Raw genomic sequence first — 22444 nt, 5'->3', positions numbered from 1 at the left:
GGCGGGCTGCGCGCAGTTCCTCTCACTCCGCTTACTGCTCCGGCCCATATGCTGAACGACCGTTACCCGACGCTCTGCAGCAGCCCGTCATGGGCCTCAGCGCGCAGTCTGTTCAGACATCGGTGCGTACAGTGGGCAGGTATATAAACCTGAGATTCTCTTCAGGAGATCTCAGCCTCCACAACAAACTCCTTCAGCGACCCGGCGTCACTCACTCTTCTCAGGACTTTTTCATCGACCCGGCGTCGATCATTCATGCATCTTCACCAACAACTTCCTTTCTCTCTTCATACGATACAATGGTTCAACTGCGTATTCTGGCTGCATTCTCCGCGTACGCCATCTTGCTGGCGTCCCAGGTCACCATAGCGGGTTCGTCATCTCATTCGTCTCAATATTTACGGAGCAAAGATTGACATTATGTGTCAGCTCCTGCTCGCCGCCAGCTCGGTGACCTGCAGTGCAACATCGACCGCGCCGAGATCATCTTCAACGTCGGGCAGCTCGCCGGGACCGTCGCGAACCTCGGGAATGCCACCGGCCTCGTTTCCGCGTATGTTCTCGTCCTCCTCGTCCAAGTAGCACTATCCTTACCGTTCACGCGCCATAGAAACTCGACGGCCGACGCGGACGTCACCGCTCTGCAGACAGGCGTGCAGGGCGTGGGCGGCGCAGTCAAGCAGATCCTCACCGCGCTCGTCAGTGGGGAGAACGCCCCGCCGGAGCTGCGTACCCAGCTCGGGGCTAACCTCACCCAAATTAGGCTCGCCCTCGCGGACCTTTCCTCGTGCGTACCTTTTTGTTCGGCTTGGTGCGAGGGTGTTGGGCTGAATGCTATGGGGCAGGAACCATACGATGACCGCGGCACTGCTCGATACGGCCAACACCCAATTTACCAACGCTAATTTGGCGGCTACCGGCGTTGTCACCAACTGCAAGTAGTAGTGCGGTCTGCCGCCTTCAAGTCGGCACACTACCCGCGAAATATCATCAGGAAAAACCTCCATCCATAACGAGGGCTAATGAGTGCTAATACGCGGGAATAGCCGTTTAGCTCAAAAAGTAAGGTCCGGCTTTTATAAGGGTGTGAGGAGCGAAGGTTAGCTCGATTAGTTGACATTGAGAGCGGCGGCAGCTTTGTATCCTTCTCCTTATTCAGATCATTCCACTCGAAATATTGCGCAAGATAGAATATATTGCACTACGGTAAAGACATACAAATGTAGCTCTACGGGACCAGCGAAAGATAAGGTGGCCACGGAGGGACGAAAATGCGCACCTTAGTGAGGACAGCGGTCGCGCTCTAGTCGGAAAGAGGGGCACACGGATACAGATGACTTGAGAGCTTCGCAACACCCTGACGGCGCCGTGCGGACTCGCAAACTGGTACAAGCTGTCAGCTGAGTCGTAAGAAAGGTAATGTGAAGTGCGAGCATACTCCGCGTGCCAGTTGACTGGAGTACGCGTACCTTGTTTGTTTTCCCGAAAGACCGCCGTAAAGGGTTAGCCAAGGGTGACGGCGAGCCAGGAGCTCCGATAGCTGGAGGTAGTTTAGGTCGCATAGCAGGGCTAGTCATACACTAGGAGTTACTTTCTAGACCGAAGACCAGCGATAAAATAGTTAGCAGCATATATGAAAGCAAGCAGGTGGTGGTACGAGGTCAAGATGCACAGACGCCGGATGTGCGCGGCGCGGGCATAAAGGCGACTGAAGTTTGGCGCCAGAGTTTAGGGCAAATGCGGACGGACTTGTGCGAAATTGGTACGTCTCTAGTTCTCCAAGAACACGCGCAACCATAAACATTTCATCTTTCTTGAAGCTTTCTATGAGCTAGATATGCTGCGAGATGCCATAGCGTCCGCCTGTGACGCAGGGGAATCAGTCCGACGACTTTGGACAAAATGATCAAAGTGAGCAGGTGATTATCTGGTTTATTTGGCGGTAAATACTAATTAACGCTCGTTAGGGATGGAGGTTTTTCCTGATGATGGACATTATTGGACAATTCATAGATACAGGTCCTTACCGGTTCTAGTTATCTACTTCATCAACATGGCCGTTGGTGCTTACTCAGAACCAGCCTGCCCTGCAGGCGCTGCCACACTTCAAAAGGCTTTCTTGAGGCTGGTCGAGGTGCAGTTGTCGACTGCGGCCCGGGTTTGTTGACTTCCGGCTAACATCAGCGAAGCGCCGGTCCGAGGGTGTGTGCGAGCCAACATGAGCAAATCGGGACAACTCCGCAGGAAACGGTCTTTTCGGTGTTTGCGCTCTCCATCTTGTTGCTTCGTCGCTATGAGTGCACACGGCATTCCATGCATACGTGCCGTACACAGGTCCTTGTTGCTCCTTGGATCTGAGTCTATCAGCTCGTAGCTGGGGCACGGCATCGCCTCCATTCAAGTTGGTAGGTGATTTGAAGCTTCTCTTAGCGGGGAATGCTCACATAACATGGAATGCTGTCCACCAGCTCTGATTCCAAGCATCCAGCAGAACATATTCTCAGGGTGACCGGGTGCTGTGCCCTCGTGCCTGCGGGAGAACAGGGAACAGGACCTGAAATGGTCGTCGACCTTACGAACGAAGCTCCACGCCGCGATCGCCTGTGGGCGTCGCCATGGTATTGTCGCCACCCCGGGCATGCTGACCCTACGGATCGTTCGATTAGACTGGGCACAATGTTGAGCATCATGCACGTCGTCCCGCATGCATGCCGCTCGAGCTTCGACCGCGGCATTTGCCACTACTCTCCGCATTCGTCGCTATGGAGAGCCGGGGCAGGGGATCGGTATATAACGCAGCGGTGTCCGCGCCGTGGACCGTCCTTACCCTCGTTCGCTCTTCTTACCTTTCGAACTTGATCCCCTGCGGCCTGGTGCTGTTCTTTGAGCCTTTCGTCCTTGCTGTGCAGTCTCGTCCTCAGCCTTACCTTCTAGTCAACCTTTCGTGACCTTCACTGCACCTCACCATGTTCCGCTTCTTCGCTGTTGCTCTCACTTTTGTGTGTCTCCTCTTGGGCTCGCAGATCTCTGCTGGTATGTGTCTTTTTTGCCGAATGTTACAACATATACTAAGATGTGATCACAGCCCCCACGAATGAGATCGTTGCGCGTCAGATCGGCAACTTGCAGTGCAACGTCGACCGTCTGAGCATCGTCGCGGGTCTCGCCAAGACGCAAAAGACGCTGAAGGGACTTGCCGCATCGTGAGTTCCCTATCAGCCTTACCGTACGCATCTCTTCGCGACGCTGACGTTTCTCATTTCTGCAGTGACAACTCCACCGCGTCCAGCGTGCAGTCCGTCATCGACAGCATCTCCGGCGCCCAGGGTGCTATTGGCGTTATCGCCAAGGCGCTCTTCAGCGGTGCAACCGCTCCCGCCGACGCGCGCACCCAGGTGCAGGGCAACCTCACCGCGGCCGCCGGCGCCCTCTCCGCGATCAACTCGTAAGTCTCACTGTATCGACCACTGCTTCCAGAACGCTGACGAGCGCTGTGTTGCTACGCGTACAGCACGGACACTGCGACTGCTGCGAGCTTGCAGAAGGCGCTGTCGGAGCTTTCCGACGCGGCGACGGCGGGCGAAGGGGTCGTCGCGAACTGCAAGTGAGCGGGCGCAAGTGTTGGATTGGGAATGGGGATATGGACTTTCAAGGGGGCAGGCTGGCAGTACATGGACGTTAGCACCGACTCGTCTCAAAGAACTTCGTCGCAGTTTCCCATTTGCATCCTGTCATTGAGACGGCGTGCGAGGCCGCGTTCAAGTGTTCCGAGTCCACTGGCACCGACGCGATGGTACTTCCCCGACGCATCCGCTTTGGGGAGCCCCGAGAAGGACCGATGCGCTGAAGGTTACGTCAAATCTGGCGTGCACGTAGACCACACTACCAAATACAAACAAGCACCTCGAGTGGCAAGGTTTCTGAAATTCGGACCAACATTTGCAAGAATGGGACGACGAGGCTATAAATGCTTTTCAAAGCGATTCCATTCGCGGTGCATTATTAATATTCGACACAACGATTACAATAATCAAATGGTACAACAAATCGGCCCCATATCCCGAGAGCGTAGATCTGCCGTGAAGAACGAAAACTGGCGGCCGACAAATGGTACAGTACAGTAAGTTATTGGTACATTGTTCCTTCCGGTGGTTCGTTTTGTGTCTTTGCATTCTTCGATCACCTTCACAGGCCCACACCTCCTTCCAGTGTGCGGCTTTGAAGTGGCTCGGTCAGGTGCCGTCCCCCAGGGTCAGGTCGGCGCCGCAGCCGGGAATCATGTAGCAAAGCGGTGGGCACCACAACGGTCGGTTCCGAGAGCGTGGGTGTAGGCGAGCGAGATGCGCGGGAGATGGGGAGTGGGAGTGCATGCACTTGGACTTCTTGGGTCGGGCAGGGTAGATCTCGGCGTCGGGAGCCCGTTGATGCTTGCTTGGACGCAGTGCACTGGGCTTGACGACTACTTCAGGCCTGAACAAGAGAGATGAAGACGGCCTGTCAGAAGCTGAAGCTGGATGAAGATATGAGACGAAAACGCACTCGTTGACCGGCTCCTCAACCATTGCCACCGGTTCAGCCGAAAGACTTGCGAGCCATGCATCGACTTGCTCCAGGGAGTTGTCAGAATCGGGCTCCTCCACAGCCACGGGCTCCGGCGCCTCTTCGTCGTCGTATTCTTCGTCGGCGTCGGCGTCGTCGTCGCTTCCAAGCTGCGATGCGCTGTGCGGGATGAACGGAACCACGTCGCAAATGTCGGCCGGGTTGACAAAAGGGTACGGGAAGGGCTCCGGGCCCTCCGGGCCGAATGGGATCACGTGGTCGTGACTGTCCCAGCCACACGCGTCGGAGGTGGTCGCGACGGAGGACACGAACGCGTCAAAAGGTGGGGCCAGCGCGTCCTGAGACGCGTAGTACGCGTTCTCCATATCCTCATATGAGTAGGCGTACGTGTTTGACGCGTCGGGCGCGTCGGATGCGAGGTCGGTCGAAGTGCGAGCCACACCACTGTCGGCAGCCCAGCAGTCGAGGTCGAACAGCGAGTTAGGGTGCATATGCATTCAGAAGCCAGGACAGGAGGCTACGAGGCGGGACGTGCTCACCTGAAGGGATCCTCTTCCGGCGCAGTGTACGCTATGTGCGGAAATCGATGTGGACGCCTCGAAGTACGTCGAGTTCGTAGAAGAACGCGTCCCTCGCCTCCTGGGATGAGAATAAGGCGTCGGGCACCGAGTAGCCCTGGGTGCTCGGCGCGCAACACCCGGCGTACGCGGCGACGAACGCCTCCGTCGACGAGAAGGACGAGGAACTCGCATAGAAAGGCCCCTCGGTGGATGTGCAAGACGAGAGGTGCGGGTAGAAGGTCGAGGTATAGGGTGCGCCGGGCGCGCCGGGCGCGCTGAGCACGAAGTCGTTCAAGGCATTGGACGTATCGCTGCCGGTGTCCCAGCCCGCCATGCCGGTCCACTGGCGTACCGGGAAGCCGTCATTCTCGGGCGGCGGCGCATTGAGCTCGTCGACGCTGGACAGAATGCGAGTTCAGCTGCTGGGACAGAGACGTCTGCAAGTTTGGATGCATTTACTTTGGTAGACCCTGGTACGGCGCGAGCGGCAAGGGGGCCGCAAAGGTGTAGGTGAAGCAAGGGTCCATGAGTGTTTACGACTGCCCTGAGGTGAGGTGTGTGTGTGAGAGAGGAGTGGCGTTTCATGTCGGTTTAGGGAGATAGCAGGAGAGGCGATGTGGGAAGGAGAGAGGGATGGATGAGCAGACCTGTTGAGCTCAGAGCCTTATATACGTTTGCAAAGCCTAAACGCCGGCGTCTGTGCAAACAGCCTATTCACCATTCGGAAGTATGTAGAATGTGGTCCGTCAATAGCTGCGAGGCCGCTTGGCCCTCATGCAAATGCCGCCGCTTTGAGGCCCAAATGCCAGATCTGTTGACGCCCGATTCATTGATGCGCGTCTGTGGCCGTCCTGCGCTCTCTGTGGCTGTTAAAAGCGCCATAGCCAGGTGCGCATGAGATATAAGAGGCAAATAAGGGTGATTCAGACCTACCAATGGCGGGAGGGGCCGCGGTCACACGCCAGAAAGGTCCAAGAAGATGGGGCTATTGCCCTATCGGAGCCTGGCCTACTGTATGCCGACGCCGATACTGGTCCAAACAATGCCGCTACGAGGTGGTGGCGCATCAACAACGAACACCGAGACTTCGGCACCCGAGTCGTCGGACAGATGGATAGGCCACAGTGGTGTTTGGACTTTGCAGATATATCTGGTGAGGAGCTGAGGTTCGTTGAGAATGCCGACAGGTACCGTAGCCAAGCTAAGGAGTCGCGGTTAGAGTCGCGGCGGCGAAAAGTTGTCAAGATGTGCGGTAGCCGCAACGATAAACCTGGTATTGAGTCCATTACGTGAACTTCCTATGAGCCGGGCAAATAGCGATTTCACTGCGACCGCACTGTAACGAGAGCCTGAGTCGCCTGAAAAATGCGAGTGACTCGTTCCTGCAGGAATCCCAAGTCAGGGGCGAAAGCTAAAGATACACAATGTGACGTACGTAATCCATGATCTCTTCCGAAGATCCGCGGGGGCGGTATCGATACAGCTGAATACGTTGCAGCTGTAGGAATGCGCGAGCGACGTGGGTGAGAAGGTCTTCCTCCCCTTCATCTGCGAAATAGACCAGATCTACTGCAGGCTTGAAGGCGCCGCAAGATCAACAGAGCTTCCGTAGTGAGAAGGATGCCAAGAGGTGCAGTAGCGACTGAAAACCACCGGGTCTCGATTGCAGCATCCCCGCGAGGAGAGAAAACACATCCTCGTTGAGCTGCAGTATCCTGTGATACAGCTCGGTTGAGTGCAATTCAGGTTCCTCGAGCGGAATCACACGTACGGTGATGGTTTAGGGGACTGTGCGCCTTCCGACGCAGGCTCGTCACGGTCGGACTGGTATAACGAGCCATTACTAGTCGAAACGCTGCGAATCTGTGATGAACCAAGCAATGTCATTCCATCAATTCCTAGAGACATCTTGATCAAGCTAGAGTGGTAGAGTACTGATCATGGTCGTAGCTCAGATTTCAGGATGGTGAGCGACCAACTTGCTTGAAAGTGTCTTTAAGCGCCTACCAGTGCCGGGCTTGATTTGGTAATATTATCTTCCCGAAGCACCCTCCCTATGAACACCGACAAGTCAAGCACGTCGTTCCAGGTAATGCAAAAATTCGGCCTTGTATCTCAGGACGGCGGAATTGGTGTGGATTTTTGAGGTTTTTCTATTGGTGGCATACTGTTCTCATTGGCTCGTACAACCGTCATAGTGATCGAGCGGTACAGTAAATCAATCCTACATCCCAAGCGAACGCAAGCCCGCCGTGAACACGAAGAGTGGCGGGCCGCTGGCGATACAGTACAGTAATTCATTCGTACATTGTTCCTTCCGGCCGTTCCTTATGTCTTCGCAGCCCTCAGTCGCTTCCTCTCCACCCGCCGCCCCAAACCTCCCAGGCTCACGCACGCCCCGCCTTCAAGCTGTTCCGGAAGCACATCTTGATATGCCGATCGATCGCATACTTGCGCTGCTGCTTCTGCTCCCCACACACCGGGCAGCCGTAAAGGACGCCGATGTGCTTGTTCAGCATGTGCCGCCCGAGGCTGTCCATGGACATCGTCTTCTTGCACGTCGGGCACCGCGCGCTCTTGCAGCCCTTGGCGTCGTGGCACGAGCTGTCGGTGCACACCTCCTTGTGGTGTGCGTTTTTGAGGTGGTTCCGCCATGCCCCATCCTTCTGGGACAGGTCGGCGCCGCAGCCAGGCATCGCGCAGCCGAGGTTGTCGGTGGGCACAACGACGATCGCCTCAGGGAGCGTGGGGGTGGGCGAGCGGGATGTGCGGATGGGTGCGGGAGATGAGGGGTGCATGCACTTGGACTTCTTGGGTCGATCAGGGTAGATCTCGGAGTCGGGAACCCGCTGACGCTTGCCCGGACGCGGTGCACTGGGCTTGACCGATATTTCAGGCCTGAGAGAGAGAGGAGGTCGTTCAGGAGCTGCAGGGGAATGAGGATGTGAGAAGAGAACGTGCTCGTTCACCGCCGCTGGCTCAGCCGGGAGTCCCTGCAGGCGGCACTCGTAACCCGCTCGCCATCCATCCATCCACATCTCATAAAGCCTCTGCTCCAGGGTCACGTCGAACTCGGGCTGCGCAGGTGCGACAGCGACAGCGACGTCTCCCGGCGCTGCTTCGTCATCGTCGTCTCCTAGTTCCGATGCGCTGGGCGGCACGACTGGGACCACGTCGCAGATGTCGACCGGGCTGACGAATGGGTGCGGGAGGGAGGCCGGGCCATCCGGGCCGAGGGTCACGTGGTCGCGATCTGCCCGGCCATACGCGGCGGAGGTGGACGCGACGGAGGACGCAAACGCGTCGAAAGTGAGGGCCGGTGGATCCTGGGACGCGTAGTACGAGTCGAAGATGTCCTGAGACGCGTAGTTGTACGCGTTTGACGCGTCGGGCGCGCCGGATGGGAAATCGTTCCAAGTAGGGGTCGCACCCACACTGGAGTCGGCTCCGTAGCCAGCGAAGTCGAACAGCGAATCTAAGCTATGGTCTGTAGATGACATGGTGTCAAAAGCGTCGATTCTAGGGTGCATATGGATTCAGAAACCAGGACAGGAGGCTACGGCGCGAGATGTGCTTACCTGAGAGGGTCCTGTGCCGGCGCAGTGTACGCGATGGGAGCGAAGTGTGTACTGAAGAAGGAATCCATGTCAGGCTACTAGTACGAGGTAGTTTGTGAGCGGGAGGAGGGTGGCGCGCTCTGGGGAGACAACGGGAGAGGCGATGTGGGGAAAAGTGAGGGATGAGGACTGCCATGCCAGTCGAGCCAGATACATATACATTCACAAGCACAATCGTCCGCGCTGCACGAAAAACCGATCATCGAATTAGAAGAACGTAGACGAGGTCCTCCAATAGCTGGTAGCGGTTCTTGAGCGATTAGCTAATCAAGACCAAACGCCAAATGATTAACGCCCAACGCATTAATGCGCGTTTTCGACCGTCCGGCGGTCTCTGACGCTGTAAAAAATGTGATATCATGATGCGCATGAGTTGTACGAGTCGAATGAGGGCCTTTTCAACGTACCAAGAGGTGCAAACGCTCCAGAGAAACGCCAGAAGTGCGAAAGAGGACAGGTGGCTGTGCACTAGTGTAGCACCCTGGAACAAGCGCCGGCGCCTATGCGCTCGCTGATAGCGCGACACGAGGCGGCGGGGCGCACAAAGCAGTATGCCAGGACTGCGGCCGCCGACGCGTCGGGCCACAGTGGTGCTCAGTAGGTCGAGATTGGCGAGGAGCCGCGCGTGCAAGTGCCGCGAAGGACCGCGAGCAACCAAGGTAGTCTCGGTGAAAGAAAGAGCTTCAGGAAGGTGAGATACGCGGCGGGGAGCGGAGTACAGCCGCGTGCGCATTGGTTCTGCGAGACGTGTCAATTGGAATTTGGTACGAAGAGAGCGCGTTAGACTGGGGGAACTCACAAGTTCCGGTCGTAGCGGTGGTTGTTTGAGCCGTGTCAGGAGACCCCTGGTCATGCGAATACACTGTGTTTGCGTTAGATGAGGTTTATAGTGGTGTTGTGCGGGGAAAACAGTGCATCCATGTCGGCAGCCAAGAAATCCTTCTTCACTCTTCCCGTCATTATCATGCCGACACGACGAAAGTCGTTCTCCCGTCCCGAAGAGGAAGGGGCGAGGCAAAGGAGGCCAAAACACAATGGACGGAACTTCTCCGATGCGCGGTAAGGGTAGCTTGCGAGCAGCAGGAGATGCGTAACCTCCTTCCATGCATCCGGCGCGTCCAAGTCGTCTAGCGTAGGCTCGGACCATATGAAATCCAGCTTAGGATCCAAGGCCTTCACCATGACCCCCGGCTCGCCGTTGTAATACTTGAAAGCTTCTCCCCGTGCAGGGATGACTGGGGCAGAAAGCGTCAGCGTGCCTCTCCCGGTGCCAAACCCACCAGTCTCGTTCATCTCGACGCGGAGATCGACGACCTCGGCCCACAGCTTCGGATCCACCCCATACCAGATCCAGCTCGTGAAGTCGACCCCGCGCCCGCACGACGGCCACGCCCACGACGGGAACAACCCGCGGTCGACCTTCTCCGTGACCTTCTCGCCCTCCGCGCGCCACGCCAACAGGTCGCCCAGCAGCGGCACCCAGCACCCGAACACATAGTCCTCGGCCTTCCACACCCCGGGCCAGCGCATCTGGAACGCACGCGCGGCGCCCTCCACTGCCGCGACGCGGTCGCTGAAGTACCCCATGCGCCGTCCCGCGAACTTGCTCACCGTCTCCACCCACGCGTACGAGTACGTCCGGCCCATCCCCAGCCGCTCGAACCGCTCGGACATGCTGACATGAGCGATGCCGTATTTGTGCGTGAACACGCGCTCGCCGAAGTGGTTGAGGACGTCGGGCCCGGGGACGCGGCATTCGCAGCACACGGCGCTGCCGCACAGCCAGGAGAGCTCGCCCGTGCCGAGGATGAGGGTGCGTGGGGAGAGGAAGCGCTCCTGGAATGTCCAGGCGCGACGCTCGATGGGGGAGAGGACATCGATGGGGTCTTGGTCGAAGGTTTCGTGTGCCCAGTGGCCGGGGAGGGCTCGACAGCGTTCGTGTTCCATTTGCTCGATCACGATGGTCACTACAGTCGGATCAGCGCTCGAGCCGGGCGGATATGACAAGGAGAAGGTCTGGGGCGGCAGCGGCTGTTTGTCACGCGGGCTGAGCGGACAGCCGTCGAGGACGGTGGTCGACGCCGCGGCGGAGAGTACGAGGAGGGCGCCGGAATAGATGTCGGCCATGAGTGGGATCTGCGCCATTTTGTCGGCGTCGTCGTCCTGGACGATGCATAGGGCGTCGACCCAAAGAAACGTCTGGCCAAGGTGCTTCGTGACAAAGATCGCATCGCGGATGGTCGGCGGCAGCTGAGAGACGATGATCCCCTCCTCGGTGTGGCTTTTTAGATTATCTTTCAACGTGCACAGATTCCCAGTCGGACCCCAGCAGTAGCTCAGCGCGACGTAGGAGGCGTTCGGAGGCGGGGAGGTGATTGGGACCAGTTTGACGATGGTATCGTCGGATATGTCCAGTACACGGTACGGCCATTTGTAGACGAGAGTGTCAGCGTTACACGTATCGTGCGTGTTGAGGCAGTCTGTCAGCCACCGCTTGGCTAAGGCGAGACGACGCTCGGGAGTTTGCTCGATCGGGCGAGGTGTGTGGTGCATTTCGCGGATGACTTTGGGCATAATAGGGATCCCGAGCACGGGATCTGTCCTCGCGACGTTATCGGCGCTGTCTGTTTTTATGCAGAGTAAGACCCCTGCTTCCTGCGGACCAAAAGTCAAACAAAGTTACCATCGTCTACGTATATTTCATAGCCCGGCCCCGTCTCGAAGGTGTAACCCGGGCTGATGACTCCGATCTGGAGCGTGTTGTTATGCCAGATACTCCCCACGAGTGTGGTGACGGTGTTGGAGACGTCGGTGACACGACGCAGGATTTCGACCAAGGCCCAGCACCGGGTGCAGCTTGTGGAGGCTGCCACGATATCGGCCAGCTTGATATGTTCGCGATACACCTGGCCGAAGAGCTCCTTGCAGTACGGGCAGCCGTCCCAAGGTTTGGTCATGGGTTTGGCGTCCGAGTCAGACATATCGATGGGGATGGCGTAGAAGACTAGACAGCTCTGAGGAGTCAAGGCAATGGGGGGACGGTGATACGCGCTGTTAGTGGACTCGAACGTTGAGGGGCTCCGGTGGGTTTCGGGGTCAGCGCCGGAGGTTTGGATCTCAAATTTACCTTAGGGGTTACAGACCATCATCGGCCTCGCCCACGACGAGGACGTTCAAGGACGCGTTGAAGGAGATGAAGGTGCAACTTGTAGCAGCGTGGAGGAACAAGTTGAAGATGACGATACGGAGTAAGGGAAACAGCCGCCCGTATACATGGGCGGCCTCAGGCCTCATCGACTCCCTGCTACCAGGATCATATATGAATCGGGATCAAATTGTTACATGCAATCGTTGTGCATTAAGCGTATGCAATATTTACAGTAGTACATTGTGCGAGCGAGAACCTCCATGTCCGACATCGATGAATAACCGACAACAACCAACCTGAAATCCCGACCCGGGCGACTGCAGCTCTTCAACGTTCAACCGGGGACATTGAGCCCATCCGTCGGCGTCGTGTCTAGAAGTCTCCTAGGTCGATCTCTACGCTCTGCAGAAGCGACGCCTCGAAGCTCAACCCGCTCTTTGCTATCTTCGTCGGTGCAGCGTCCGAGGACGGCGACACAGAGCGCGGCGTGTCGGCCTCACCGTTCGCAAGGGGTGCTCCTGGTGTGCCTGGCCTATACAGACGGAAGTCGACATGGCGTCGGATGGCGGCAGCACACGGGGAAGGGGGAACACAAGCACAGACATCGTCAACAAGCCGCACGCACACGCACACACCACGACCAAGCAGAGACGACACCGACCTGGAACCCAACATCTTCGCCCGCAGGCGGCCCGCCGCGTCGGACAGCGTGGGGGTGGCGGTGCCTGCGCGGAGCGTGCGCTCGCGCCGCTTGCGATCGAGCTCCGCGCGCTCAGCCTTGCGCACCGCGTCCTGGTTCGCCTTCCGGTTGCGCTCGTTGAGGCGCGCGAGCACGTCGGACGAGCTCTCCTCGCGTTGGCTTTCGCGGGCAGGCGCGAGCTCGCCTAGCTGCGCGTCGATCTCCGCAACCTCGGTGTAATCTTGCCGCCGCACGGCGAGCGTTCGCGCCTGCATCAAGCGGGAACGTTCCATAGCCATAGCGATACCGCTCTGCTTGGAGGTCTGCATCGTTTGCTTGCGGGCAAGCATGGCCGCGATATCGCTCTGCAGGACATGATGCGCATGCTCAGATAGGATGGAAGTTGGGGCGTCAGATAACGGACCTCGGTCATTTGCTGGTTTGCCAGCTTCTCCAGTTGCGCAGCCTTGCGCTCGATCTGACGCTTCGTAGGAAGCTTGACCTTTTCAGCCTCGCATACTTTGACAAGGCGCTCGAACTCTTTCTGCAATGCAACAGTCTAGCGCCGTCCTGAGAAGGAGTGACGTGCGACTCGCACCTGTTCGAACGGTGCGTTGGATACCTTGTCCATAGCGAACCGTCGGGTAGACTCGCCGTGCTTGAGCTCGAGTTCTTGGTTCACCGTCTGATCGTTGATCTTGTAAGGCTTGACCAAATTTGGTGCGATATCTGCGTAGAGCTCAACGTATGTGCATGGCCCAGACTGTAAGAGCACTCACCTGCGACCTCGCATATACGGTACACGGGCTGGTTGTTCTCTTGGCCGATCAGGTAACGTACCCAGCCGCCTATGGAGTGGTCGGTATGTGGGATGACATTGTGAACGGACGTTCCATGTCACCTTTGATGTAATCCTCAAACCAAGGCGCCATGCAAAGTTTTGCGATCTGGTTGCGCGTGACCCGGCATTTGTTCAGGTCCTCGAGGTTTATTGGCTCATCGTCGGGGTTGCTCTTCCCGTAGAGCTTCCGGTCGCGCTCTTCCTCCTCATCGTACTTGGTGATTTGTCCATCTTCCTCATCCTCGGACATATCCATGTCCATGGGTGACGATGAACGATCACGCTTGGGGGAAGAAGTCCTCGTCTGCGTTCGTCAGAATGTGGCTCCGGAGAAGAGCAGTGGAAAATGTACGCGTTTCTTTTCATCCTTCGCCTTCCGCTTCGCCTTGAGCTCGTCAAGCTTACGCGACTTCTCCTTCGTGGCCCCACGAACAGCATGTTGGCCTAGAGGACAGTCAGCGCGATAAAACTGACACTGTAAGTGGCGACGCACGTTTTGCAGCTTTCGAAACACTCTCTTCCGTGTCGCCCCGCCCATTCTGCATCTTCAACATGTTCTCTAGCTGCCGCTTGTCGGTGTAGCGCTGCATCTCTTCCTGCCGTTGCGCCAGCGTCGCCTCGCGGTCAATTTCCGACATTTCCATGAGCCTGTCCATCCTGTTAGACAAAGGAAGGGGCGGATCCAAGTGGTGTGCGATACATACCGTGCGCGATCGGCCTCGTTTATATACTTGCCCTCGAGCGGGTACGGGTTTGTCTCTGTCTCCTCTTCCTCGCTTTCAGGGCGCTCAGCATCTGATTCGGTGTCTTCGTCCACGCTTTAGGAAGAGTCAAAAGCGCATTGAGCGGCATTATGCAGGGGGTGCCAAAGCCGAAGCTCACTCTGGTTTGCGGCGCTTGGAAGACGAATTGGGCTGGCTTCGCTTGCGCTTTCTTTCCGACTCGCCTGCGAGGGCAAGGAGCTCGTCGTCGATATCTCCCTCAGAGTCAGACATGGTGTGCAAGGTGTAGAGGGGGTGGTGATGGGGGTGGAGGTGGCTAGAGGGAAACAAGGCTGAGCTCTGGCACCGACCAACACCGCCGTTGTGGCCGTCCGGCAAATGCCGTAGGGCCATCAATCCGTTTTGGGAAAAATGAGATGGGCGCTTACCTCCCTGCTCCTCGACCCTCAGCTTCTCCAGGGTCTCCTAGCTCCCCTTAGTTTGCGCTCTCGACGGCCGCAACTTCTCTCTGCCCTTGCGTCGAATTTGGAACTCAATACTAGCTATCAAATCTTCTCTCTGCGCTATAAACCTTGCGAGCCAGGCCTTGAATACACACAAACAGCTAGTTGGGCCGCTTGCTTTTTCGCACTTCATCATCATGGTGGCAAGTGTGCTCGATATTGTTTCTGTACGCATAAGCTGAGTGATCCTGGAACAGAAAATATCCGTACTCCAACATGCACCGTCGACGCACCTTCCCGCGCGGCCAGGAGATCCGACGCCGACTTCACGGAACCTCGATCCCCTCATGCACCCCTTCGCCCGCGCCCGCGAACGGACGCGAGCGCTGAACGCCGTCAAAATGGAGCGCATGTTCGCAAAACCATTCATAGCGAGTCTGGAAGGGCATGTCGATGCCGTCGAGACCATGGCGAGGAAACCGGAGACGCTGGATATTGTCGCGAGCGGTAGCTGGGATGGAGGTGCGTAATGACCTTGGGTAAACGCACGCGGTAAAGGTACTGATATTGCATAGGACTCATTGTTCATGATGTCTCTCGGAGAACCAGGCTACTCCAGATTGAAGATGCGCACAAGGGCAAAGTTTCTGGCGTTTGCTTCGGCCAAGACGATCGACTCTTGAGTTGCGGGGTCGACAGAAATATCAAGCTGTGGGATAGCCATAAGGGATTCGAACAGGACGAATCAGGGGCAGGTCCCTCTCAGGTGTGCTCGCAAAAACCTCATCCATGTAGAAATTCCCTAACGGCGTTTGCGCGTAGCGGAAACCGATCAGCATATTCCCCGGGAAGACTGCATTCAAGTAAGATACCCCCTGAATATTCCACAAGACGTGAACTGACGTGCTATCTCAGCTCAATAGACCACCACCGCTACGACCCCCTCTTCGCCACAGGATCCAATCTCGTTCAAGTGTGGGATGAGACGAAGTACGCACCGTCCATCTGCTGCGCCTCGCACAAACTGACTGACACCTCATAATCAGGAGTGCGGCAATCTCAAATCTTACACTCCCCACATCCACCGAGACTGTGACCGCCGTCCGATTCAACCTCGCGGAGGCGTCGGTATTGGCAAGCATAGGGTCAGACCGTTCTTTCACCCTTTATGACATTCGCACAGGCAAGGCGGAACGGCGAATCATCATGCAGGTGTGTGCATTCTCTCACCTCCCTGTTCGTTGTACTGAACTATCGTATTCCTTAGATGCGGAGCAACGCACTGTCATGGTCCCCGACGTTCCCCACCACAGTTCTCCTTGCCTCCGAAGACCACAACCTCTACACATTTGACATCCGCGCCCTCAACAACCCGACACAAATATACAAAGCGCACGTCGCAGCTGTCATGAGTTGTGACTGGAGCCCGACCGGCCTCGAGTTCGTCTCCGGAGGCTGGGACAGAACCGTGCGGATCTGGAAGGAAGGCGCGGGTACACAACCTGAGGTCTACCACACAAAACGGATGCAGCGGTATGCCATGTCCCCACCGGATTGCGCAGAATTGGGAACTGACACTGCAACAGGGTGACGTCGACACTGTACTCCGGCGACTCACGCTTCGTGCTCTCCGGCTCCGACGATGGCAACGTGCGTATCTGGAAAGCGCACGCATCCGACAAACTCGGGATCGTCACCGCGCGCGAGCGCGCGGCGATCGAGTACCGTCAGGGCCTCAAGGCGCGCTGGAAGGGCGATGCGGAAGTCAGCAAGATCGCACGGCGCGTTTCTTCAGCCTTTCTCCTTTTTTACGTGCTCACTGTGCGTGTGGGACAGGACGCGGCACCTGCCTCGGCCCGTGCACAAGGCCGCGCAGCTCAAGCGGGAGATGCTCGACGCAGCGCGTGTCAAGGAGGAGCGCCGCCGCAAGCACACGCGCGCGGGCGAGAACAAGCCCAAGGCGGCGCGCAAAAAGGTCGTTATCGCCGAGCAGTCATAGCCGTTGTCGTTGTGCGTGTACACCCCACTGTTGCTTGTGTATCCCTACTTGTATGCGGTGCCTATGCAGCGTCGCGTTCGGTCACCTTCAGACACGGTGTGATGTCGTGCTTGTCTGGTCTAACAAGAGTAAATTCCAGACTCGCGTGCTTGCGTCCTAACGTCTGCTAGGATCTAAACCTAATGGCGACCAATCTAACGTACATGCATACCCTCCCGACTGAACCCCAAGATGAACATCTGCAGCATTCACGTCGTCAGTAACGGCCCCATAAAGCCTCCGGGTGTCCACTCACAATGTCTTACCCCCACGCTCCCACAAACTAGTCAATACCGAATAGCACGCCCACACCCACGCCCGAGACAACGAGCGGGACCACCGACATCGCCACCGACGCCTACACACCCCCAATCAGCGTCTTCGCAACCATCACATCGCCCCTAAAGCTAAAGGCTAACGCACCCTCGTCCGTACCCGTGCCGCGGCTCTCGGCCACACCTTCGCCGGATACGCCCTGTACGCGCGATACGACACCGACACGCTCCGGGACGGCGCCGGGCGCGCGGGGCCGTCGAACAGCACGGGGGGCGGGAGCGAGGACAGTGCGGGGCTGGGCGCGGAGTACGCTGCGCGCGACGGGCCCGCCGCGGCGAAGCGGACGTGCGTGCTGGGCTCGCGCGGGCGCTCGGGGGCGTCGAAGATGTCTTGGTAGCCTGTGTCGAAGGATGCGGGGCGTGGTGGCTGCGCCGAGGCGGATGCAGCGGCGGAAGTGGAGGTGGACGCCATCGTTGTCCGTGCGTGAACGAGAGGGTGCTACCGGGGCGGCGCGATTCGGAATAGTGGCCTGGAGAGACGGGGGCACCGGCGTCGCAGTCCAGGGCATGTTATATAGCTCGCCCCTGGCCATCATGTTGTCCTCCGCGGGCGCAGACCGCGGCTGGAACTGTGAGATAGACGTCGCGAGTCGGAACCTGAGCGGACGGAGGCGGCGTTACGGGCTGGAGGCGTCGATCCACGATCGTGCACGGTGCGTGAGAGGCCGGGACGAGACGGATGCAGGTGTATGCACATCTGACCTGCGGATCAGCTGGTTGGGTCATTTGACGTCTGGTCGTTCAAGCCTGAGGTATAACTCCTCCGGGTCGTGCCTTGGGGAGCGCAAGTCGGCGTCCTATGTACAGAGGCACAAACGGTTAACGCATAGCATAGATTCGCTGCATGCACACCGTGCTCACCGCCGCAGGAACTCCCCGCTTAAACCCCGCTGCGTACGCCGGACGACGAAAAACTGACACTGCCCAAAATGGGTGACATGCGACGTTACATGTCATCACACGACCAGCGGCGATACCGCCTGGAGCGGTCGGTAGGAGGGATATGTCTAACTAGAGCCGCCATGTGAGCTCGCACACGACAGGGGTCCGGTACTTAGCACCGTTTGTGGGCGCGAGTGTGCGATGACACGGAGACGATCCTTGTCATCCTGCAGGTGGCGGACGCAGCGCAGGCCTCACCGGACTCGTCGATTCGGGTCTCATCTCTCCAAGAGCCGTCTCAGCGGTTGGCTGGCACTTTTGGGGGTGGTCTAACCCCACTTGGTGCGGTGGTATTGCGGCTGAACGGCGCGAGAGAACACATGCTGGCAGGTGTGCGCGTTCCTTTGGCGGATGTATCCTGCTGATGTCACTGGATGAACAAGGAGTGCAGCTGGAATTCAATGCTCCTGAGCTCCTCAAGCAAATCCGTAGCGCGTCAGATGAATGAGGGTCATGGACAGGGTTCGCCGGCGTACCTCTTGACCGTCAGACCTAATTGCACATGTTGCTGCTGCACTGCCTCTCAGGGCAAAAGGCAAACTTGAAAGACTCGAAATGTGCATTTACGGGAACCCCATGCTGAGTGGGTTTCGGTACGTATGCAAGCTCTTCGATGATATTCGTCTGTCTACGCCCAGATCTACTGTCTCGGGTATAGGTCAGTAGAACGCTTCAAAGCGAGATGTGAGGCTCACTCACAGCAGACAGCCCCAATTGACCTGACAAATAAGATGAGTATCTCGGGCAGTTAAGTCGACGGATTCCAGCCAGCTGGTGCCGCAGTACTTGCAGTACTTATATAAGCTGGAAGCTGGAAGTCGTGGACGTCGATCGCGAGAGAGGCCTGAGAGGGTCTCAGGCACCCACTTGCCGAGGTAGTACCGGGGTCCCCCGGACCCAGGACACCGATTAAGCGCCATGTATAAAAGCGTCCCGCCGAACATCGACGGTACTCTACTCACCGCTAGGACCCCTGTCCACTTGTTTCTCTAGATCGACGTGAAATTTTTTCCATATTCGATGCAAGCAACATCGACTCTCGTACCCCACTTGGCACACCCTCGAGCGTGGACAGTTTCACCTTCGTCATTGCTAGTCAAGCCTGACTTGAAACCGGGATGCTATAGGAAGATTAACTGGCACGCTAATACACATGAAGATGCCTGCCGCAGACCTCAAAGTACGAGCTATAGTCAGCGATGGCTCTTCAAAATTACAGGCTTTGCAACAGCGGGCGAGTAATATTTACGGTATGACGTCATACCTCGCAGACATTGCAAAAAATGGCTATCGAGTGAGTGCCGTCGGTCTAACACCCTCATTTGTACTCATTTCTGGCTTCCAGGAGCATGTTTCGTCGACCACTATACCTGCCGTCTGTCTCCTGGAACACTGCTACCCTCGTTATCTCACTGTGATTTTCACCGTGACTACCTTCCTTGCTCGCGGTCCTTCGTGGCAATTGCAGGGGCTCGGGGCCACACCGATCTCGATTTACTGGCCACGAATGTGGCCACAGACTGTGGCCACTTCGGGTGCACGACGCGTCGGCGGCATACTGCATTGTGCGCCCCGCCGCCTCGTGTTGCGCTATCAGCGACCGCTTTGACTACCCTAGGCGCGGCGCTTGGTCCAGGGTGCTACACACTGGTGCACAGCCACCTGTCCTCTCTCACACTTCTGGCGTTTCTCTGCAGCATTTGCACCTCTTGGTACGTTGAAAAGACCCTCATTCGACTCGTAAAACGCATGCGCATCATGATATCACATTTTTAACAGTTTCAGAGTGCGCCGGACGGTCGAAAATGCGCATTAATGCGTTGGGCGTTAATCATTTGGCGTTTGGTCTTGATTAGCTAATCGCTCAAGAACCGCTACCAGCTATTGGAGGACCTCGTCTACGTTCTTCTAATTCGATGATCGGTTTTTCGTGCAGCGGGGGCGATTGTGCTGTGGAAATGTATATGTATCTGGCTCGACAGGCCTGGCAGTCCTCACCCCTCTCTTCTCCCCACATCGCCGCTCTCCCGTTGCTCCCCACAAAAGGCGCGCCACTCTCCCCCAGTCAGCTCTATACATCAAAGCAGCTGGAAGCAATGCACTCCTCCTTCCCATTCACGTTCAGCGCGCCGGCCGCATACCCCTCGCAGGACCCTGACAGGTAAGCACGCTGCGCACGCTCGTCCCTCGTCCTGGCTTTGAACTTCAAAATAAGTTCTGGCATGGACACACTCGACCTATACACGCGGTCTAGTAGCCCGGACCCCTTCTACGACTGGTTCGACCTCGACCGCTGGGCCGCCGACAATGGTGTCGCTCGCTCCTCGAGCGACATCGCATCCGACGCGCCCGACGCGTCGAACGCGTACGCCTACTCATACGAGGACATGGCGAACGCGTACTACGCGTCCCAAGACGCGCTGGCACCACCTTTCGACGCGTTCGCGCCCTCCGTCACGTCCACCTCCGAGGCGTGTGGCTGGGACAGTCGCGACCACGTGACTCTCGGCCCGGACGGCCCGGAGCCCTTCCCATATCCGTTCGTCAACCCGGGCGACATTTGCGACGTCGTTCCGTTCTTCCCGCCCAGCGCATCGCAGCTCGGAGACGACGATGAAGACGATGAAGACGACGATGTCGAGGCGCTGGAGCCCGAGGAGCCCGTCGCTGAGGAGGAGCCCGATTCTGACGACTCCTTGGCGCAAGTCGATGCATGGCTCGCAAGTCTATCGGCTGAACCAGTGGCGATTGTGGAGGAGCCAGTCATCGAGTGCGTTCTCTTCTCACATCTTCATCCAGCTTCAGCTCCTGACCGCCTCCTTCTCTCTCGCTCAGGCCGGAAATCTTGCTGAAGCCCAGTGCCCCGCGTTCATGCAAGCGCAAGCGGCCCGACCACAACGACGCCGACATCTTCCCCACGCCACCCAAGAAGTGCGCGCGCGGTGCGCGTCGCTCTACCCCCCATACCCCCGCCCGCCCCAGCCCCTCCTCCCTCGCCCGCTCCCAATCGCCCGCGCTCGACAAGTCCACGATCCCGAAAGCGATCGTCGTCGCCCGTACCGAGTTCCCCTGCCCAATGCGCGGCTGCGGCGAGCCCCTCGAAACGAAGGACTCCGTCTGGCGGCATCACTTCCGGCGAGCACACCACGCGGAGCTGTGCAGCGAGAGCGCGTGTGCGGTGAGCGGGAGCTGCGAGCGCCGCTGTCCGCTGCCAAAGGAGAACGGGAGCCCCTGCGACAGCAAGTGCATGACGGTGGATAGCCTTGGGCGGCATGTGTTGAACTCGCACCTTGGGGTTCAGTACCGGTGCCCGGTGTGTGGGGAGCAGAGGCAGCAGCGGCAGTATGCGGCGGATCGGCACGTCAGGATGTGCTTCAAGAAGAGTTTGGAGGCGGGGCGGGCGTGAGCTTGGGGGATGTGGGGCGGCGAACGGGGCGGCTGAGGGCTGCCAAGACGCAAAAGGAACAGCCGGAAGGCACACTATGCGACTAACTTACTGTACTGCATTGCCAGCGGCCCGCCACTCTTCGTCTTTACGGCGGGTCTGCGTTCTCTTGGGATGTAGGAGCGATTTGTTGTACCACTAGCTGATTGTTGTAACAGCCGTACGCGCTGAACTTAATGAAGCACAAATTCAGTAGCTCTGAAGAACGCGCGATAGTGATCTCGTCACCTGTTGCCGGCGCGAGTACTTGTTTGCCCTCCTCCGTACGCCTGCGTGCTCGTCGAGTGATCCGCCAGACGGAGCGAACTTGCACTATACTTTGTGGGCCGTAGTATTCAAGAGTATTTGCCCAACACATCCCGCTTCGCATGCCCGCGAGCTGTCGGAAACCCCCGAGTGACCGCACCAGAGGACGGGAAGTCTGTTGTATCGCCCTTGCTCAACAGAACCTGGTCTTATTTGTATTTCAAGGAGGATGACTCGTCGTCTACGTCCCGGGCCCGCATTCTGAGTAGTAGTCCGTTCGTCGTATCTATCGTGCTTTCCACTCATTATCGTACTCTCAAAGTCTATCGTCTCCTACTGATGTGCTATCCAAGTGCTATCTCATCTCTAATCCATACACGTTCATGAATTCTGCGCATTCGATCAATCGATAGACACCGGACCCGTGGGGTGCCTTACCCGTGGAGTCACCGCATATACATACAAAGTCGACAGGGGAGGGTAAGCACGGGGTGCTTTGGAGATCAAATTCGAATTGAAGTCGTGCTTGACGCTAGCGAACGCGGACATAGCACATAGTGCAGCACCTACCGACCGCCGCCGCACCGACGCCATGAAGTCATCGATCCCCGGTCGGAGCTGCTACGAGCTGCTACGCCCTACAGTATAGGCTATAGCAGGTGCTGCGAAGAGACGCACTCGCGGCATATCGTACTACAATGCATGTCAGGCGGTCTGTCCTCCCACGACGCCTTCCACCGCACTCCTCTTCCCCATGTATACCCGTATCCGATTAGTCACCCCAGAACCAGCTCCCCGCCTTCGAGGACCGCTAGAAGGCTCTAGACAAATGCTGAGCCATATATAAAAGGTGGCCACTCACCCCTGG

General features: G+C 57.6%; 8 protein-coding genes across 8 annotated transcripts; 4 read left to right on the top strand and 4 right to left on the bottom strand.

The window, feature by feature from the left end:
* Nucleotides 1–89: 89 nt before the first annotated feature.
* TRAVEDRAFT_52566 (uncharacterized protein) lies at nucleotides 90–942 on the top strand (the record flags this gene model as incomplete). The annotated part of the gene is made up of 5 exons (XM_008045293.1): nucleotides 90–122; nucleotides 225–372; nucleotides 430–553; nucleotides 611–787; nucleotides 846–942. 5 exons carry the CDS (start codon nucleotides 90–92, stop codon nucleotides 940–942), a joined length of 579 nt encoding a protein of 192 aa, XP_008043484.1.
* A 1837-nt stretch (nucleotides 943–2779) lies between these two features.
* Nucleotides 2780–3715, top strand: TRAVEDRAFT_154935 (uncharacterized protein). The gene is made up of 4 exons (XM_008045583.1): nucleotides 2780–3033; nucleotides 3086–3203; nucleotides 3269–3445; nucleotides 3512–3715. Exons 1-4 carry the CDS (start codon nucleotides 2967–2969, stop codon nucleotides 3606–3608), a joined length of 459 nt encoding a protein of 152 aa, XP_008043774.1. The 5' UTR covers nucleotides 2780–2966; the 3' UTR covers nucleotides 3609–3715.
* Nucleotides 3716–4232: 517 nt separating this feature from the next.
* On the bottom strand, nucleotides 4233–5647 carry TRAVEDRAFT_23793 (uncharacterized protein; the record flags this gene model as incomplete). The annotated part of the gene is made up of 5 exons (XM_008045141.1): nucleotides 4233–4470; nucleotides 4540–5004; nucleotides 5100–5110; nucleotides 5167–5518; nucleotides 5580–5647. 5 exons carry the CDS (start codon nucleotides 5645–5647, stop codon nucleotides 4233–4235), a joined length of 1134 nt encoding a protein of 377 aa, XP_008043332.1.
* A 3963-nt stretch (nucleotides 5648–9610) lies between these two features.
* Nucleotides 9611–11694, bottom strand: TRAVEDRAFT_133358 (HET-domain-containing protein; the record flags this gene model as incomplete). The annotated part of the gene is made up of 2 exons (XM_008045582.1): nucleotides 9611–11361; nucleotides 11421–11694. The coding sequence occupies 2 exons, from the start codon at nucleotides 11692–11694 to the stop codon at nucleotides 9611–9613; spliced, it is 2025 nt and encodes a 674-aa protein (XP_008043773.1).
* A 372-nt stretch (nucleotides 11695–12066) lies between these two features.
* Nucleotides 12067–14416, bottom strand: TRAVEDRAFT_74759 (plus-3-domain-containing protein). The gene is made up of 10 exons (XM_008045581.1): nucleotides 14288–14416; nucleotides 14110–14223; nucleotides 13899–14053; nucleotides 13758–13849; nucleotides 13466–13709; nucleotides 13344–13412; nucleotides 13163–13293; nucleotides 12989–13108; nucleotides 12547–12929; nucleotides 12067–12417 (listed from the first exon to the last, which is right to left on the bottom strand). Exons 1-10 carry the CDS (start codon nucleotides 14398–14400, stop codon nucleotides 12258–12260), a joined length of 1581 nt encoding a protein of 526 aa, XP_008043772.1. The 5' UTR covers nucleotides 14401–14416; the 3' UTR covers nucleotides 12067–12257.
* A 351-nt stretch (nucleotides 14417–14767) lies between these two features.
* TRAVEDRAFT_40116 (WD40 repeat-like protein) lies at nucleotides 14768–16569 on the top strand (the record flags this gene model as incomplete). The annotated part of the gene is made up of 9 exons (XM_008045229.1): nucleotides 14768–14797; nucleotides 14828–15092; nucleotides 15146–15336; nucleotides 15393–15433; nucleotides 15486–15560; nucleotides 15617–15782; nucleotides 15838–16103; nucleotides 16157–16351; nucleotides 16407–16569. 9 exons carry the CDS (start codon nucleotides 14768–14770, stop codon nucleotides 16567–16569), a joined length of 1392 nt encoding a protein of 463 aa, XP_008043420.1.
* A 322-nt stretch (nucleotides 16570–16891) lies between these two features.
* TRAVEDRAFT_52558 (uncharacterized protein) lies at nucleotides 16892–17355 on the bottom strand (the record flags this gene model as incomplete). Its single annotated transcript, XM_008045292.1, has 2 exons — nucleotides 16892–16966; nucleotides 17032–17355. 2 exons carry the CDS (start codon nucleotides 17353–17355, stop codon nucleotides 16892–16894), a joined length of 399 nt encoding a protein of 132 aa, XP_008043483.1.
* A 2626-nt stretch (nucleotides 17356–19981) lies between these two features.
* Nucleotides 19982–21508, top strand: TRAVEDRAFT_74757 (uncharacterized protein; the record flags this gene model as incomplete). Its single annotated transcript, XM_008045580.1, has 3 exons — nucleotides 19982–20046; nucleotides 20101–20655; nucleotides 20721–21508. 3 exons carry the CDS (start codon nucleotides 19982–19984, stop codon nucleotides 21289–21291), a joined length of 1191 nt encoding a protein of 396 aa, XP_008043771.1. The 3' UTR covers nucleotides 21292–21508.
* Nucleotides 21509–22444: the final 936 nt, after the last annotated feature.

This window comes from Trametes versicolor (genome assembly GCF_000271585.1).
Source record: "Trametes versicolor FP-101664 SS1 unplaced genomic scaffold TRAVEscaffold_12, whole genome shotgun sequence".
NCBI lineage: Eukaryota > Fungi > Basidiomycota > Agaricomycetes > Polyporales > Polyporaceae > Trametes > Trametes versicolor.
This window is presented reverse-complemented; position numbering and strand designations above follow the sequence as displayed.